At 45.8% G+C, this 20228-nt stretch overlaps 1 protein-coding gene and 1 long non-coding RNA gene across 11 annotated transcripts in view; one reads left to right on the top strand and one right to left on the bottom strand.

Annotated features, from left to right (window-relative positions):
- The window catches only part of GLI2 (GLI family zinc finger 2), a 452275-nt gene that overhangs the window by 25229 nt on the left and 406818 nt on the right, over positions 1–20228 (bottom strand). For all 7 annotated transcript variants that reach the window (XR_011364490.1, XR_011364485.1, XR_011364486.1 and 4 more), the window contains 3 exons: positions 13399–13504; positions 7316–7515; positions 4298–4489 (listed from right to left, as the gene is read on the bottom strand). Coding sequence is in view for 1 of the 7 variants with exons in the window: in XM_069982433.1 (XP_069838534.1) it covers positions 4298–4489; positions 7316–7515; positions 13399–13504 (498 nt within the window). In the remaining 6 variants the exon portion in view is untranslated. The remainder of the gene's footprint in view (positions 1–4297; positions 4490–7315; positions 7516–13398; positions 13505–20228) is intronic.
- The window catches only part of LOC138800628 (uncharacterized), a 208803-nt gene that overhangs the window by 53738 nt on the left and 134837 nt on the right, over positions 1–20228 (top strand). For all 4 annotated transcript variants that reach the window (XR_011364492.1, XR_011364493.1, XR_011364491.1 and 1 more), the window contains exon 3: positions 17883–18119. This is a non-coding gene — a long non-coding RNA (uncharacterized lncRNA). The remainder of the gene's footprint in view (positions 1–17882; positions 18120–20228) is intronic.

Raw genomic sequence — 20228 nt, 5'->3', positions numbered from 1 at the left:
TGTCCTTAGTATATAAGTCCACCTCACCGTACACCCGACGCGCGTTTCGCGTGTTGCTTTCTCGAGAAAGCACCCTCGAGAAAGCAACACGCGAAACGCGCGTCGGGTGTACGGTGAGGTGGACTTATATACTAAGGACATGTATGGGTAATATCTACTATTTGTTGATGGTGTTTCTATGTTTTTCTGCCATATACCCACTGTGGGAGTTATTTATTTGCTGTATGTAGTACCAACCCAGTGCCCAGTATATATGTTTGTATATGTAGGTTGTCTATTTATCTCCTACCCTATGATATAGCACTTTATGTATAAGAACTCTTTGATCCACCGTTTTTATGGGGATTTGTATTAGCTTCAGCCCCCCCATTATGTATTTTTAATAACCTTTTTTTGATATACTAATAATAAAAAATATTTATATTTACATTGGTCTTGCATTCAGTCTTTTTCGTTTTTGGATTTTGTGTTGGATAGTTTTGGGTGCGCATAGACCGCACTATCTAGGCCTTTTGGTAGGACAAGTTGCCTTTTTGTAGCATTTTTGTCTCCTTTTTCTTGGCCTTCCAGCCCTTTTATACATTGCGGCCCATTAATACCAGCCATTAAGGGTTAATCCAAGGAAAACATTGGGCGGCGTTCCCTCTCGGACTCACATTTTCCGCCTGCGCCCGGATCGGGATTTTAGCCGTAATCTGGTTGTGATGTTATTGTAAATGATGATGGAGATGACAATTAAAGTAAACTGCGGCCGCTCGGTGCTGGCAGGAGAGCGCTCCCCGCACGTGACAAATGTGCGCACAATCCGGAGAGCGAGGTCGTGCGAGGCCGCTCTGTGTCCGGGATGAGGTGGATCACCCCCAGCCTTCACTATTGCAAAACTACAACTCCCAGCATGGGCAGAAAGCCAAGGCCGGTCTAGGCATGCTGGGAGTTGTAGTTTTGCAATGGCCGAAGAGCCACAGGATGGAGCTGTCAGACCAGAAAAACCTCACTGAGTATAAGGGTATGTTCACACTACAGAGTACGCACTGAAATCTCAAGCAGAGGGCACGCGGTGTCATATTTTTGGGGTGTCATTAGGGGTCACTTCTTACAATACACAAAGGCTGTCAGTGAGTTTTTCTCGGCTGACGGGTCATTGGCGATGCATGATGTATCATGGGGGGGAGACACGGCTACATAAAGCTGCTGATGGGCAGGTAGCCCCCTCCTCCTCCCAGAATCTGCGAATCATTAATTCAGCGTTCTGCCTGTTTTGTTTTGGGGGGAAATGGTCTCCAGATCCTGATTAGAGGCGGCAGATGATGACAGGGGCCGCGAGACGCTAATCTGGTCGCTGCTTAAGAAAACACTGCGGCCCCTGTCTGCTGGAGGAGGAGCCCACATCAGGAGTCAATTATAATAGTGGAAGGGGGGGGGGGGTCATGGCAGCCATAGGGGGAGCGCACTGTCATCGGACCCTCCCCGGACGCTTAGGGTTCACCATCTAACACTTAGGCCTGAATCATAGCGTGTTACTGTACATTACCAGATGATAAGGGACGTTACTATATGACACGTTATATAGCTGTATAATAGGCCATGTTACTATATGTTACTATATGACACGTTATATAGCTGTATAATAAGCCATGTTACTATATGTTACTATATGACACGTTATATAGCTGTATAATAAGCCATGTTACTATATGTAATAATATGATACTGCAGGACACTATATAACTGTATATAACCATGATGTATGATACTGAGTTATCTATGTTAAATTATGATACTTTATATTACTATATGATGCCCTACATAGCAGTATCATATTGTATATAGCCATACTGTGGCCTATTACCCTAGTTACAGTATAATACTATTATACGGTATATATCTGTTATATGCCATGTTACTATATGTTACTATATGAAATAATGATACTGTGTATAACTCTATGATGCCGTACATTACAGTATGATACTGTATATAGCCATACTGTGCCTAGTTACAGTATAATACGGTATATATCTGTGTTATATGTCATGTAAGGCTGGGGTCACACTAAGTTTTTGCAATCCATTTTTTTCATCCGTTTTTGCATTTGTGTGCATCTGTTTTGTTCCTTTTTTCCATTGACTTTCATAATATAAAAAAATGGATCAAAATCCATCTGTTTTTTAATGTGCAGAAAAACTAGTTAACCACAAAGATGCATTTTGATCCTTTTTTTATAATGGAAGTCAATGGAAACACAGATCAAAACGGATGCACACAAACGCAAGAGCGGATGAAAAAAACAGATTGCAAAAACTTAGTGTGACCGCAGCCTTACACTATGAGGACCTGTATACATCCTGTGTTAGGTTGCTGCAGTGCGGTTTATTGCGCTTTGGTACCACAATACAAACGTATGTGGGCGAGAAACAGCCTGAGCATAATCATTTAGCAACCACATGGGGGCACTATACAAACGGGGCGGCTACCAGTACACTGGAGTATACATCCTGTTCAGACAGGACACCTATGTGCACCACCAATGGACGAAGTGAGCTCAGTGCGAACAGCTGTACTATAGGTTACAGATGTCACTGTATGATACCATGTGTAACTGGTGATGGGGCAGGAGGGGGCGTCTGGAGGTTGTATAGGAACCATCCTGCAGGGGTGATGGCCTGGGGGGAGGGGTAGGGAGTGTCTGGAGGTTGTATAGGAACTGTCCTGCAGGGATGATGGGGCGGGGGGAGGGGGAGGGGGTGCCTGGAGGTTGTATAGGAACCATCCTGCAAGGGTGATGGGAAGGGGGAGGGGCACCTGGCAGGTTGTATAAGAACCATCCTGCAGGGGTGATGGGGAGGGGCACCTGGGAGGTTGTATAGGAACCATCCTGCAGGGGGGAGGGGGAGGGGGAGGGGCACCTGGGAGGTTGTATAGGAACCATCCTGCAGGGGTGATGGGGAGGGGCACCTGGGAGGTTGTATAGGAACCATCCTGCAGGGGGGAGGGGGAGGGGCACCTGGGAGGTTGTATAGGAACCATCCTGCAGGGGTGATGGGGAGGGGCACCTGGGAGGTTGTATAGGAACCATCCTGCAGGGGTGATGGGGAGGGGCACCTGGGAGGTTGTATAGGAACCATCCTGCAGGGGTGATGGGGAGGGGCACCTGGGAGGTTGTATAGGAACCATCCTGCAGGGGTGATGGGAAGGGGGAGGGGCACCTGGGAGGTTGTATAGGAACCATCCTGCAGGGGTGATGGGGTGCCTGGAGGTTGTATAGGAACCATCCTGCAGGGGTGATGGGGAGGGGGTGCCTGGAGGTTGTATAGGAACCATCCTGCAGGGGTGATGGGGAGGGGCACCTGGGAGGTTGTATAGGAACCATCCTGCAGGGGGGAGGGGCACCTGGGAGGTTGTATAGGAACCATCCTGCAGGGGTGATGGGGAGGGGCACCTGGGAGGTTGTATAGGAACCATCCTGCAGGGGTGATGGGGAGGGGCACCTGGGAGGTTGTATAGGAACCATCCTGCAGGGGTGATGGGGAGGGGCACCTGGGAGGTTGTATAGGAACCATCCTGCAGGGGGGAGGGGGAGGGGCACCTGGGAGGTTGTATAGGAATCATCCTGCAGGGGTGATGGGGAGGGGCACCTGGGAGGTTGTATAGGAACCATCCTGCAGGGGTGATGGGGAGGGGCACCTGGGAGGTTGTATAGGCACCATCCTGCAGGGGTGATGGGGAGGGGGAGGGGCACCTGGGAGGTTGTATAGGCACCATCCTGCAGGGGTGATGAGTCCGGGGGGAGAGGGAGGGGGCTTCTGGAGGTTGTATAGGAAGGGGAGAGGGGGCGTCTGGAGGTTGTATAGGAACCGTCCTGCAGGGCTGATTGGTCCGGGGGGAGAGGCATGTGGAGGTTGTATAGGAACTGTCCTGCAGGGCTGATTGGTCCAGGGGGAGAGGCATGTGGAGGTTGTATAGGAACTGTCCTGCAGGGGTGATGGGGTAGGGGGTGCATGGATGTTGTATAGGAACCGTCCTGCAGGGGTGATGGGCCCAGGGGGAGGGGGCATCTGGAGGTTGTTGTAGTTGTGAAGTGATGAAAGCTTGGGTACCTGGAGCCTTAGAACGTCCGTGGATTTCCCTTTATATAATACAGACACCTGATCTATCCCAAGATGACAGACGCTTCTCGTCTTATAATAACAGCACAGGATACGGGGTCTCATCATACCTGCCACACCCCAATGTCTGTATACACCAGGGGGTCTTATAAAATACACCGCCATCCCTCCTCTCCATAGACAACACTTACCATCCATAGGCGTCAGGTAGTCATGAAGGTGTCCTGCGCTTCCCGCCGCCCCGCTCTGGAGCAGGAGCTCTCCGTAGGGACTGGGGTGTCCGGCCAGCAGCGTCATCTGGTGGTAGTAGTCGGCGGGGTTGACGCCGGGTGGCGGGGGTGCCAGGCCAAAGATGCCCCTTTCTTTTAAGTGCTCGTGGGCGGCTGTGAGGAGAGAGCAGAGCGGGTTACAAGGGGGTCATCTACTTCATGTGGAAACACTTCAGGAGGTCAATGAGCGGAGACTGGGAGTGTTTGTCCGGCCAGACAATGGGGGGGCCGGATAACGTGCCAGAAATGAGGCTCTCAGGCTATTTATAGAAGCCTCTGGTAACGGCCACAGATCTGTCCCCGTAACCTCAGACAAGGGAACCACACAAAGAGATACTACTACTACCCCCAATATTCTAACATAGGGAACTGAATAATAGCATATGGATACAATTATAACCAATCAGAACCAGAAAGGGGTGTGGAGCATTACTGATATCAGGGGGGTGTAATCCAGTGAAACCCAACCTGTGCCCCCCCCCAAGCTGTTGCAGAACTATAACTCCCAGCATGCTCTGACATCCACTGTATCCCAGTGATGTACTATTCCCCAACCTGTGGGTTTCTACCTGTGGATATCAAAGCATGATGGGAGTTGTAGTTTTTTAACAGCTAGAGGGCAGCAGGTTGGGGAAGGGGATGCAGCAGTGGGATGAAGGTCGATGCGCTGACTGATCATTACATTGTAGATACCATGGAAGCATTTGAGTTTGGGCGCATTCACACCCTCAGGTTTTCAGATGCAGATTTGGCCAGAAAGCTGATCTGTGGCAGAAGTCCCATTGAACTCAATGGAGATGGCTCTGTACATATTTTACAGGCGGAATTTCAAGCAGAATACAGGTAAAATGAAGCGCCTTTTACATTGCTGGCCTGTTCCTCAGTGAGAACACCCCCTTACATCGGATGGACGCCGGATCCTCGGGTGAGGCTGAGGAGATGCACATGGGCTGGAGATGTCTTGGACGCGGCAAGTCTCGGCGTCTGGCTCCCTGAATCCCTGCACTTTGCCAGAGGCCAATTATAGAAATTCTCACAGCTGCAAATCCTCAAAACTACACCCGGAGCCGGAACGCGGAGCGAGGGGGGGGGGGCAGGAACCCGGAGGAAAAATAAATAGTGTCACCCTCTGTCCAAATCCATTCAAGGAGAAAATGTTCAAGGCTGAGAACACGGACAGAGTCGGCAGATAATAATGAAATGTGCTGGGAAATGGGCGGCTGATCGCAACGCTCCGAGCCCTGAAGAAGCAGAGAAACTCCCAGGTCTGCACATCTATGGCCGCAGTCACATCCCCGCCATCACTTCTCTCCGACAGCAGCAAATAATGGAAGTAACAGGATCCAACAGTGCACAATACACCCCAGGGACCTTAAAGGGATTGTTCACCAAAAATATTTTTCTTTCTAATCAACTGGTGTCAGAACGTTAAACAGATTTGTAATTTACTTCTATTTAAAAAAAAATCTCCAGTCTTTCAGTACTTATCAGCTGCTGTATGTCCTGCAGGAAGTGATGTATTCTCTCCAGTCTGACACAGTGCTCCCTGCTGCCACCTCTGTCCATGTCAGGAACTGTCCATAACAGGAGAGGTTTTCTATGTGGATTTTCTGCTGCTCTGGACAGTTCCTGAAAAGGAAATACTGGAGAGAATACACCACTTCCTGCAGTACATAAAGCAGCTGATAAGTACTGAAAGACTGGAGATTTTTTTTTAAAGAGGTAAAATACAAATCTCAGACACTTTCTGGCACCAGTAGATTGAAAGAAAAACATCTATTGGTGAACTACCCCAACCCATAGATCTGAATGGACACTGTGTAATACCTGTTTTTCCCTGTGGGGGCGCTGCAGGGAAACTGAACACTTACAGCCAGGCTTCCTCACAGATCACAGCTGATCGCTAGTGATCTCAGCATAAGGAAACATTGTTATAAGTTTATATCAACAATATACAGAGCAGCACAGGAAGGGACTAGGCTTCAGCCCTGACAGGAAGATGATCATCGAGCTGTATAACAGGCTCGGTAAGCGATCACCGATGTAGCAGATATCGCTTGCTTCCATTACATGTCGGGCCCTAATATATTACATGGCCGACATGTAATGGAAGCGAGTGTCTAGAAAGGCTGAGGGCGGCTGCGGGGAACACAGGAACAAGACAGCAGGACACGGGGGAGCCTGAACAGGTAAGTATAATCGTTATTATTTTTACATCGCCGTCGGCCATACACAACTGCGGGTAGCGAAGCGCGGCCAGTGGACAGAGATTTTAAGCAGGTTTATACGCCAGCGATCAGACGATGATTGTTTCTTCAGCTGATCATTGTCTATATAACACGGAGCAAAAATTTGCCGGATCGGACAGATTATCGCACCGTGTAATAGAGCCCTATGTTTATCTGACTAATATTCCATATCCCTCCGCCTCGGCCAGGGTGCACAATGCGACAACACACCCAGCATCTTCCCGTCTTGGAGGAACCGTTCACTTCCTCCAGTGTGACAGATCCGGATTAAGAGTGAGATGGAATGAGGGAATGTGATCGGCCAGCACCAGATATGTAATAAGAGAAGCGGCTGACGCTGCCAGCTCTGCAGCTTTACTCACAGAGAACGTCCAGCTTTACGGACACCAGGCTGAGTCATCCCAATATGAAGAGTTCTGGGACTTCATTATAGTAGCTTTCCTTTACATTTCTGCTTTGTGTCAGTGAATGGAAATCTATTCACACCTGATAGCGAGCTGAGGGTTTGTTACAGTTGTATCCAGTCCAGATCATCATACATTCATTCATTCATGATTATACAATGTATCAGTCTGGGGTCCAGGCTGCTTAGCTCACAGAGCATTGTCTAAACTGAATACAATTGTAACAAACAATATAAAACATACTGATAGTTGATGATAAACAGATCATTTATCCCAGGGTCGCCTACCTTCAGCCGGGCTGAGTCCCCTGGCGGCGGAGATCATGGACAGGGTGGGGCTTCCGTGCACAGACCGCAGGTAATGCTCCATGTGTGGGCTCACATAGTGATGAGCGTGGCCGAGATCTGTGGTGGTGCCCACTGGGTGCGGAGACAGGCGGATAAGGGAGATGTCAGAGATGACGGGGCTGCCGCTGAGGCCTGGAGGACTGGGAGGAGAAGCAAAATGTTATTATACACACACAAGATCCCCAGGTTACAGCAACTGTACATATATAATTATATACAGTATATACCCAGGTTATACCGGCTGTACATATATAATTATATACAGTATATACCCAGGTTATACCGGCTGTACATATATAATTATATACAGGAGATACCCAGGTTATACCAGCTGTACATATATAATTATATACAGGAGATACCCAGGTTATACCATGTGTATATATATGTTTATATACAGGAGATCCCCAGGTTATACCAGCTGTACATATATATTATATACAGGAGATCCTCAGGTTATACCAGCTGTACATATATAATTATATACAGTATATACCCAGGTTATACCAGCTGTACATATATAATTATATACAGGAGATCCCCAGGTTATACCAGCCGTACATATATAATTATATACAGTATATACCCAGGTTATACCACCTGTACATATATAATTATATACAGTATATACCCAGGTTATACCAGTTGTACATATATAATTATATACAGGAGATCCCCAGGTTATACCAGCTGTACATATATAATTATATACAGGAGATCCCCAGGTTATACCAGCTGTACATATATAATTATATACAGTATATACCCAGGTTATACCAGTTGTACATATATATTTATATACAGGAGATCCCCAGGTTATACCAGCTGTACATATATAATTATATACAGTATATGCCCAGGTTATACCAGCTGTACATATATAATTATATACAGTATATACCCAGGTTATACCAGCTGTACATATATAATTATATACAGGAGATCCCCAGGTTATACCAGCTGTACATATATAATTATATACAGTATATACCCAGGTTATACCAGCTGTACATATATAATTATATACAGTATATACCCAGGTTATACCAGCTGTACATATATAATTATATACAGTATATACCCAGGTTATACCAGTTGTACATATATATTTATATACAGGAGATCCCCAGGTTATACCAGCTGTACATATATAATTATATACAGTATATGCCCAGGTTATACCAGCTGTACATATATAATTATATACAGTATATGCCCAGGTTATACCAGCTGTACATATATAATTATATACAGTATATGCCCAGGTTATACCAGCTGTACATATATATTTATATACAGGAGATCCCCAGGTTATACCAGCTATACATATATAATTATATACACTATATACCCAGGTTATACCAGCTGTACATATATAATTATATACAGTATATACCCAGGTTATACCAGTTGTACATATATATTTATATACAGGAGATCCCCAGGTTATACCAGCTGTACATATATAATTATATACAGTATATGCCCAGGTTATACCAGCTGTACATATATAATTATATACAGTATATGCCCAGGTTATACCAGCTGTACATATATAATTATATACAGTATATGCCCAGGTTATACCAGCTGTACATATATAATTATATACAGTATATGCCCAGGTTATACCAGCTGTACATATATAATTATATACAGTATATGCCCAGGTTATACCAGCTGTACATATATAATTATATACAGTATATGCCCAGGTTATACCAGCTGTACATATATAATTATATACAGTATATACCCAGGTTATACCAGCTGGCTCTGGCAGTGAGGTGACAGGATAGTGGTGGGCGCTGAGGGGTTAGTTAGTCCATGGTGGCGGGCGCTGAGGGGCTAGCATGGCAGCGTTGGCACCCCCATTCATACACACTGCAGCCAGGCCGCTCTGTAGTAGCAGATGTGAGTTGATGCTCTGCAGCTGGAGTCGGGCAGATTGGGGATTTAATGCCCATTAATGTGTAACAGAGACGCTGCCATGTTTGCCGCACTCACAGATCTGGCAGCGTCGGCCACTTAAAGAGACAGGCTGGTACTTGACATCTACATCCTAATGTGATGGCAGAGACGCCCTGGCACCTCCTGTGTTTCATTACACGGAGTCTGACTAAAAGTTTCCACTACGACCACAGAGGCAGAATAGTGAGATATTAAAAATCATCCAGCGGAGACCATGAGCGACAGGTCACATGACCAGCAGAGGGGCTGACGCCACAGACACTGCTCTCTGGGAAAGGCTTACAGGGGTAGTTCACCAAAAAAACTTCTATATAAATACCTCCAGTCTTCCAGTACTTATCAGCTGCTGTATGTCCTACAGGAAGTGGTGTATTCTCTCCAGTCTGACACAGAGCTCTCTGCTGCCACCTCTGTCCATGTCAGGAACTGTCCAGAGCAGGAGAGGTTTTCTATGGGGATTTGCTGCTGCTCTGGACAGTTCCTGACATGGACAGAGGTGGCAGCAGAGAGCACTGTGTCAGACTGGAGAGAATACACAACTTACTGCAGGACATACAGCAGCTGATAAGTACTGGAAGACTGGAGATTTTTATATAGAAGTAAATTACAAATCTGTATAACCTTCTGGCACCAGTTGATTTTTTTTGTGTACTACCCCTTTAAGTCTAGAGGGAACAAGAGTCCCTGGTTATATGCACTATTAGTATCTGATCATCCAGAAAGTCTGATAATCCGGCTCTCCGTTCATATAGGGGCAATGTTCCTATGCTCTCGGGATCTCCTGCTCGTGCACCTTCGCTTCCCGTTGCGGCTGGCTGTCTCTGACTGCAGGTGACTGAGCCGCCGCACCGTGTAATTAACGTAAGCGACATTTCCCGAGTGTAAACACGGAGCAGCGCTCGCCCGCACGTTATCCTGCACCAGGCTGAACCCTGTCATTATTACACTCACACGGTACCACTGCAGGTGGCCAGATCCTGCAACATTATAACATCTGATCATGTGACTCCTGCCCCCCAGCGCCACAGTCACGCTGTAGTCACTCCTCGCCGCTGAACCATCGTGTCACATCTAAGTCATAGGTGATTCATGTCCTGAATTAGAAACACATGGCTGCTTTCATCCAACAACAGCGCCACCTCGGTCTGTGGGTTGTGTCTGGTATTGCAGCTTCACTATATTTTTTTTATATATAAAAATCTCCAGTCTCCCAGTACTTATCAGCTGCTGTATGTCCTGCAGGAAGTGGTGTATTCTCTCCAGCCTGACACAGTGCTCTCTGCTGCCACCTCTGTCCATGTCAGGAACTGTCCAGAGCAGGAGAGGTTTTCTATGGGGATTTGCTGCTGCTCTGGGCAGTTCCTGGCATGGACAGATGTGGCAGCAAAGAGCACTGTGTCAGACTGGAGAGAATACAACACTTTCCTGCAGGACATACAGCAGCTGATAAGTACTGGAACACTGGGGATTTTTATATGGAGGTTAATTACAAATCTATAGAACTTTCTGACACCAGTTGATTTAAAAGCAAAAATAAAGTTGTAGCGTATGAGTGTGAGTGTATCCGAGCTGCAATACCAGATATAACCTGTGGACAGGGGTGGCGCTGCCTTGGAAGAAAGCAATTATTTATAATCCTGGACATGCCCTTTAAATATAGTCCAGAGGAAGCCTTAGGCTTTATTAATAGTTGTCATGTGATCCTTTTTAGCCAATCACACGATAAGTTTATGTCATGTGACTGGTATTTATAATCTATAGATGGAAAGGGATGGGAAGTCATATGTGAGGGCAGTATGGTGGGCGGCACAACTCATCCAGTAGAATGCCCCCCAGGGGTCCCGAGGATTTGTTGTCATGTGACCGGTCACTATTCTGAGTGATGGGAAATGCTAAACCTTAAAGAAAAATGACAATAAAATCAGGAGAAATGAAGCAAGAGACGAGGCGACCTAATAGATGTGCTCGGAGCTCCCCTTTAATGAATCATCCTGCACACTATTGTCTGAGATCAGGGGTCCTGTGACAAGTCGGGGCCCGCCGCCACCCCTATGGCTGACACCGCGCACGGCCGTGCTTCATTTACTGTAATTAGAGTGAGGGACCTGAGCAGGATGTGGGTGTGATGTATGGGGGCCCCGTGTCACATCACATCCATCATAGGGGCCGCCAAGTGACGGCGAGATGGATGGCAGCTCCCTGCAGGAGAGGGGTGAGGGGGCTGCAGGAGCCCCAGGCAAAGAAGCCAAATCACCAGCAAAGGGTTAAACACAAACAAGAACAATGAAATATACAGTGTGGCAAATTCCAGAAACTTTCTGACAATGTGGTCACACAGTGATGTCATAGAGGGGGCGTGGCTGGGATTACCTCTCGTACGATATACATGATATCAGTGATGTCATCCAGCAGACGGGGCTGTGACTACCTCTCTATACACATGATATACAGGGGGCGGAACTGTGACTACCTCTCTTTACACCGGATATACAGGGGGGAGGGGCTGTGACTACCTCTCTATACACATAATATACAGGGGGGGAGGGGCTGTGACTACCTCTATACACATAATAGACAGGGGGCAGGGCTGTGACTTCCTCTCAGACATGACCTAAAGGCTGGTTATATTACTATTATATTATATCAGTGATGTCATACAGGGGGCGGGGCTGTGACTAATTCTCTATAGACATAATATACAGGGGTGGGGCTGTGACTACCTCTATACACATAATATACAGGGGGCGGGGCTGTAACTACCTCTCCATATACATAATATACAGGGGGTGGGGCTGTGACTACCTCTCCATATACATAATATAGAGGGGGCGGGGCTGTGACTGCCTCTCTATACCCATGATATACAGGGGGCGGGGCTGTGACTACCTCTATACCCATGATATACAGGGGGTGGGGCTGTAACTACCTCTCCATACACATAATATACAGGGGGCGGGGCGGGGCTGTGACTGCCTCTCTATACACATGATATATAGGGGGCGGGGCTGTGACTGCCTCTCTATACCCATGATATACAGGGGGCGGGGCTATGACTACCTCCCTATACACATGATATACAGGGGACGGGGCTATGACTACCTCTCTATACACAGGATATACAGGGGCGGGGCTGTAACTACCTCTCCATATACATAATATACAGGGGGCGGGGCTGTGACTGCCTCTCTATACACATGATATCCAGGGGGCGGGGCTGTGACTACCTCTATACACATGATATACAGGGGGAGGGGCTGTGACTACCTCTATACACATGATATACAGGGGGCGGGGCTGTGACTACCTCTATACACATAATATACAAAGGGCAGGGCTGTGACTACCTCTATACACATAATATACAGGGTGCGGGGCTGTGACTTCCTCTATACACATAATATACAGGGGGCGGGGCTGTGACTTCCTCTATACACATAATATACAGGGGCGGGGCTGTGACTTCCTCTATACACATAATATACAGGGGCGGGGCTGTGACTTCCTCTATACACATAATATACAGGGGGCGGGGCTGTGACTACCTCTATACACATAATATACAGGGGGCGGGCTGTGACTTCCTCTATACACATAATATACAGGGGGCGGGGCTGTGACTACCTCTATACACATAATATACAGGGGGCGGGGCTGTGACTACCTCTATACACATAATATACAGGGGGCGGGGCTGTGACTACCTCTATACACATAATATACAGGGGGCGGGGCTGTGACTACCTCTATACACATAATATACAGGGGGCGGGGCTGTGACTACCTCTCTATACACATAATATACAGGGGGGAGGGGCTGTGACTACCTCTATACACATAATATACAGGGGGAGGGGCTGTGACTACCTCTCTATACACATAATATACAGGGGGGAGGGGCTGTGACTACCTCTATACACATAATAGACAGGGGGCAGGGCTGTGACTTCCTCTCAGACATGACCTAAAGGCTGGTTATATTACTATTATATTATATCAGTGATGTCATACAGGGGGCGGGGCTGTGACTACTTCTCTATACACAGAAGACTCACCCGTGAATGGCGTGGATGGCGTGGCTTTCGTAGTGATAGCGCCCCTCCTGGTGTCGGATGTCGATGGGGAAGGGTGCGTGAAATGTTGGGAAGAGATGCGCTCCGTCTGCAGGAGAAGAGAGAGAGGAAATGAGCGAAACTGCAACAATGTAGTATAAAGCTGATACAAAGTGATCGTTTCATAGCAGTGTCTATCAGTATATAAGCGTGTATATCAGTATATAGCAGTGTATATTAGTATATAGCAGTGTCTATCAGTATATAACCGTGTATATCAGTATATAGCAGTGTCTATCAGTATATAACCGTGTATATCAGTATATAGCAGTGTCTATCAGTATATAACCGTGTATATCAGTATATAGCAGTGTCTATCAGTATATAACCGTGTATATCAGTATATAGCAGTGTATATTAGTATATAGCAGTGTCTATCAGTATATAACCGTGTATATCAGTATATAGCATTGTATATTAGTATATAGCAGTGTCTATCAGTATATAACCATGTATATCAGTATATAACAGTATATAAAAGTGTATATCAGTATATAACAGTGTATATCAGTATATTAAAATGTATATAACAGTATATAAAAATGTATATTAGTATAAAACAGTGTTTAATCAGAATATATATATATGTAACAGTGTATAATCATTGTAAATCAGTGTATATCAGCACATTACAGTATATATCAGTATACAGCAATATACATACACAGTATATATATTAGTATACAGTAATGTATATCAGTATATTTCAGTATATATATATATATATATATGAATGAGTGTTTCCGCCTCCGTGGCCCTCCAGCTGTTTCAAAAACTACAACTCCCATCATGTCCTGACAGCCAAAGGCAACAGCTGACAGCTGGAGGGCTACAGGTTGGGACCAGTGCGGCGTGCCATCATGCTGTGCCCCCCTTCTCTTGCCCCCACACGGACAGGCGGCAGCAGGGACTGAGGGGGAATGTGCTGCCACTTTAAGCCCCGGCACAGTTTGGTTCCTGTAGAACAATGTGGGGATTTTCTGTCCAGTGTGATGCGGCCACCTGTCCTGCATTCTTCCCACAGTGCAGCACAGCTGGGCCTGACATCTGCTGAAGGAGTAGTGGTTACAGGGGCAGGCCTCCTTTCTTATGGTCTGCAGTGTTATAGTGGGGAGGATGAGGTTAGGGCTGCGACAACATGGCCATGAAATCCTTCTACACCAGGACACATTGTCAGCAGGACATTGCTATACTTATTCACTTACAGCAAGCAGAGATCCTATAATCTGTGAGGGATGGAAGCACAGAGCACATCAGAAGTCACACAGTTAACCCTTCAGGCTGATGAAGGGAACATGTGGCGGAGAGAGCTGCTGACTGCTTTATTTTCCTCCGGAGCAGGAAGCGTCTTCTGTAAGAAGAAGAATATTCTGCGGCCGGACCCCGAGCTCCAACATTAAAACAAGATTCTCAAACATAAAAGAAACAAGATATGAGGCGACAGGAAATTCCTGAAGATCCGGACTAAGAATAACTCCACTGGGATCCACTGATCCCACCATGGCCACTGGAGACTGACCCCCAAACCGGCAGAACGCAGCCTGAGGGGGGCGCTGTGGCTGGGACAGGAATATGTGTGGCCTCATGTGACAGCAGACTACAGACTACATGGCCTGGTGTCATCACTAACAGCTACATATCCTTCACCATCTTACCAGTATACCAGTCCCATCATCAGCTCATAACCAGTATACAGTGCAAGAATGCTTCATGGTGTGAACAGGACCAGTATACAATGCAGCACCTATAGGAGTCAATGACCCTAGTCCAAGCTTCATCTGATCTGTATGCAGGAGCTCACCATGATATGTATACAATGAATCAGTCACCAATATATACCTTCAGCGGAAGACCTGGAACCATCAGGACATGTATATGGGGCTGTATACAATGCTGGAGCTTACCATAATATGTACAGTATACAGCGTATACATGATAGAATGACCAGTATACAGTGCATGCATGATAGAATGACCAGTATACAATGCATACATGATAGAATGACCAGTATACAGTACATACATGATAGAATGACCAGTATACAGTGCATACATGATAGAATGACCAGAATACGATGTATACATGATAGAATGACCAGTATACAGTGCATACATGATAGTATGACCAGTATACAGTGCATACATGATAGTATGACCAGTATACAATGCATACATGATAGAATGACCAGTATACAGTGCATACATGATAGTATGACCAGTATACAGTGCATACATGATAGTATGACCAGTATACAGTGCATACATGATAGTATGACCAGTATACAATGCATACATGATAGTATGACCAGTATACAATGCATACATGATAGAATGACCAGTATACAGTGCATACATGATAGAATGACCAGTATACAGTGCATACATGATAGAATGACCAGTATACAGTGCATACATGATAGAATGACCAGTATACGATGTATACATGATAGAATGACCAGTATACAATGCATACATGATAGAATGACCAGTATACAGTACATACATGATAGAATGACCAGAATACGATGTATACATGATAGAATGACCAGTATACGATGCATACATGATAGAATGACCAGTATACAGTGCATACATGATAGAATGACCAGAATACGATGTATACATGATAGAATGACCAGTATACCGAGCATACATGATAGAATGACCAGTATACAATGCATACATGATAGAATGACCAGTATACCGAGCATACATGATAGAATGACCAGTATACAGTACATACATGATAGAATGACCAGTATACAATGCATACATGATAGAATGACCAGTATACAGTGCATACATGATAGAATGACCAGTATACAGTGCATACATGATAGAATGACCAGTATACAGTGCATACATGATAGAATGACCAGTATACAATGCATACATGATAGTATGACCAGTATACAGTGCATACATGATAGAATGACCAGTATACAGTGCATACATGATAGAATGACCAGTATACAGTGCATACATGATAGTATGACCAGTATACAGTGCATACATGATAGAATGACCAGTATACAGTGCATACATGATAGAATGACCAGTATACAGTGCATACATGATAGAATGACCAGTATACAATGCATACATGATAGAATGACCAGTATACAGTGCATACATGATAGAATGACCAGTATACAATGCATACATGATAGAATGACTAGTATACAGTGCATACATGATAGAATGACCAGTATACAGTGCATACATGATAGAATGACCAGTATACAGTGCATACATGATAGAATGACCAGTATACAATGCCAACTCTTCATCAAAGATCAGCATAAAATGCAAAATCTTGATCTAAACCTCCAACCCGACTACAACTCAGAACCTGTATAATCTAATGATACATTGCAGAACCAATATACAGTATACATCCAGTCCAGTATACAATATAGAATCTATATAACCTAATAATCAGCATGCAACACAGAACCAAGAAGTCATGTGACCTATAGAAAACGTGCTTTCCCCTTGTGTAATGTACAACCTATAGAATCTACTGACCAGTATACAATACACACTGACCATTATAGAATCTGCATGACCACTATGACCAGTATATAAGGCAGAACCTTCCTGATGTAATCTCTATGTTATGTGTCCATTAATCCGGACCATCTAATGCTCCGGCCTCCCTGGAGGAGACATGTATGGTGTCTGGCAGCCGGGCCCCGCGCCTCTTCCCCACCTGTCAGCATTTTAGGACGCGCCTATAATTCACTTTAATTGGGTCGCGGTTGCCTCAGTGGCTGGTACACCTGTGGTGGCTGCGATCTCACCCCTCCAGAAAAAGGGGAACGCAAACATCTACCAAGAATTGGGACAGAGCTTAAATTAGTTTTATTTCTGCAGATCAGACAGTTCCTCAGTGACAAATCACCGGGGGCCATTAATATTCTGGCGCCCCCCTTCACGGAGTAATGGCAGATGTGCGTCTCCGGCTCCCGTAGTAATATGGAGGGGGTGCATCATTATTCACACCTTCCAAAATGACCCCCATATAGGAGACTCCGACCTGCTGAAGGAGCTATAAATCCAGAGCTAGGAGATGGTAGTCCAATCAATGGACCTGGTGGTCACGGGCAAGTGCGATGGCACATAACCACTGAGGCCGGTGTCCTGTATATAGTGTAAGGTGTGGTCACGGGCAAGTGCGATGGCACATAACCACTGAGGCCGGTGTCCTGTACACAGTGTAAGGTGTGGTCACGGGCAAGTACGATGGCACATAACCACTGAGGCCGGTGTCCTGTACACAGTGTAAGGTGAGGTCATGCTGGACTGGGAGTGACTGGAGGGAAAAGTATGACATACTGTGCCAGTACAGAAGCAAAAAGATTTAAAACCAAAATCTTTTTCTTTCAAATCAATAGAAATATAGACTTGTAATTTTCTTCTATTTAGAAATCCCCAGTCTTCCTATCTGACCTCTACTCCATGGCCAAGACCACAGAGCTGTCTAAGGACACCAGGGACAACGTGGTAGACCAGCACAAGGCTGGGATGGGCTACAGGACAGTGGGAAAACAACCTGGTGAGAAGACAATAACTGTTGGTGCAATTATAAGAAAATAAAAGAAACACAAGATGACTGTCAGTCTTCCTCGGTCTGGAGCTCCATGCAAGATCTCACCTTGTGAGGTAAGGGTGGTTAAGAAAAAGGTCAGGAATCAGCCCAGAACTACACAGGAGGAGCTGGTCAGTGACTTGAAGAGAGCTGGGACCACAGTCTCATAGATTATGGTTCATAACACACTACAACATCATGGTTCCTGCACCAAGTAGGGACTTCTCTTCTAGTGTATCACATCCTTATATATGGAATAAAATGGTGAATAATTATTTATAAATCCTACTATGTGATTATCTGAATTGTGACTGCTCACATGGACCTGGTTTCTCCTCCTATCTGTAGTACGGTGACTGCTCGGAGACACATAGACCCGGTGTCTCCATCTATCTATAGTATGGTGACTGGTCACAGGTACATAGACCGGGTGTCTCCACCTATCTGTAGTACGGTGTCTGGTTGGAGATATAGACCCGGTGTCTCCACCTATCTGTAGTACGGTGACTAGTTGGAGATACATAGACCCACTGTCTCCACCTATCTGTAGTACGGTGACTGCTCGGAGACACATAGACCCGGTGTCTCCATCTATCTATAGTATGGTGACTGGTCACAGGTACATAGACCGGGTGTCTCCACCTATCTGTAGTACGGTGTCTGGTTGGAGATATAGACCCGGTGTCTCCACCTATCTGTAGTACGGTGACTAGTTGGAGATACATAGACCCACTGTCTCCACCTATCTGTAGTACGGTGACTGCTCGGAGACACATAGACCCGGTGTCTCCATCTATCTGTAGTACGGTGACTGATCGGAGATACATAGACCCGCTGTCTCCATCTATCTGTAGTACGGTGACTGCTCGGAGACACATAGACCCGGTGTCTCCATCTATCTGTAGTACGGTGACTGCTCGGAGACACATAGACCCGGTGTCTCCATCTATCTGTAGTACGGTGACTGCTCGGAGACACATAGACCCGGTGTTTCCATCTATCTGTAATACGGTGAATGATCGGAGATACATAGACCCGCTGTCTCCTATCATCTGTAGTTTGGTGACTGGTTGCAAGTACATAGACCTGGTGTCTCAACCTATCTGTAGTACGGTGATTGGTTGGAGAGATAGACCCGGTGTCTGCTCAGAGATACATAGACCCGCTGTCTCCACCTATCTGTAGTACGGTGTCTGCTCAGAGATACATAGACCCGCTGTCTCCACCTATCTGTAGTACGGTGACTGCTCAGAGATACATAGACCCGCTGTCTCCACCTATCTGTAGTACGGTGACTGCTCAGAGATACATAGACCCGCTGTCTCCACCTATCTGTAGTACGGTGACTGCTCAGAGATACATAGACCCGCTGTCTCCACCTGTCATCAGAACAGTTTATTAAGCAAACATTCTCGCTTTTGGTGAAATTTGCTGCTGGAAAGTCTAAACTTTCTGCTCCAAGAATCTAAGTGTTTTTCTTTCCAGCTCCCTAAAATAACGCCAGGCCGCGTCCCCGCACATTTACACCTCTGTAAAAAACATTGGTGGCTCCTACTGAAGAGCTAAAAATACAAGGCTTGGAACGGTCCATGGTGCGGCGCGGGATCCAACAGGACGACTCGCCAAAGATGGAAGAAGCAACGAACAGAATATGGAAATATAGAGACGCAAAGTGATGATGACAGAGATCGCTATGTGACAAGTTACCGGGAACTACATCAGGGACTCTCATCAGCCGTAACATTAGGGGCAATACGGAGACTTTCAAAAAAAAAAAAAATTGTGTTTAATTAATTCTGACATTCTTCTGGAGAATCCTGTACTGTTTCCATTCCTGTCCCAATACTCTCTGTAGATGGGACAACAGAGAAGGGCCCCAGTCCTCTTAACCAGTAAGAACCAGTACAATACTCCACGTGAAGGCTGAAATGGATGGAAACCTCTTTCTTTTGCCTTAAAAACTATATCACGACAGGAGATGAAGATGTAGTGTTCCACTACGTGTTTTTTTCTTTTCTTCTTACACATTGGTAAACGTGTATCTCTCTAGTGTCACAGGTTAGGACAGGAGGCCGCTGTTCCTTACCCTAACCACTAGATGTCACTCTCACACAGCACAGCTTCACCCAACCTTAGGTCTAGCTACACACACACTTCCCTTTAGTAACTACTTCCCTTTTGTA

The sequence above is a fragment of the Dendropsophus ebraccatus genome, chromosome 9 (assembly GCF_027789765.1).
Source record: "Dendropsophus ebraccatus isolate aDenEbr1 chromosome 9, aDenEbr1.pat, whole genome shotgun sequence".
NCBI lineage: Eukaryota > Metazoa > Chordata > Amphibia > Anura > Hylidae > Dendropsophus > Dendropsophus ebraccatus.
This window is presented reverse-complemented; position numbering and strand designations above follow the sequence as displayed.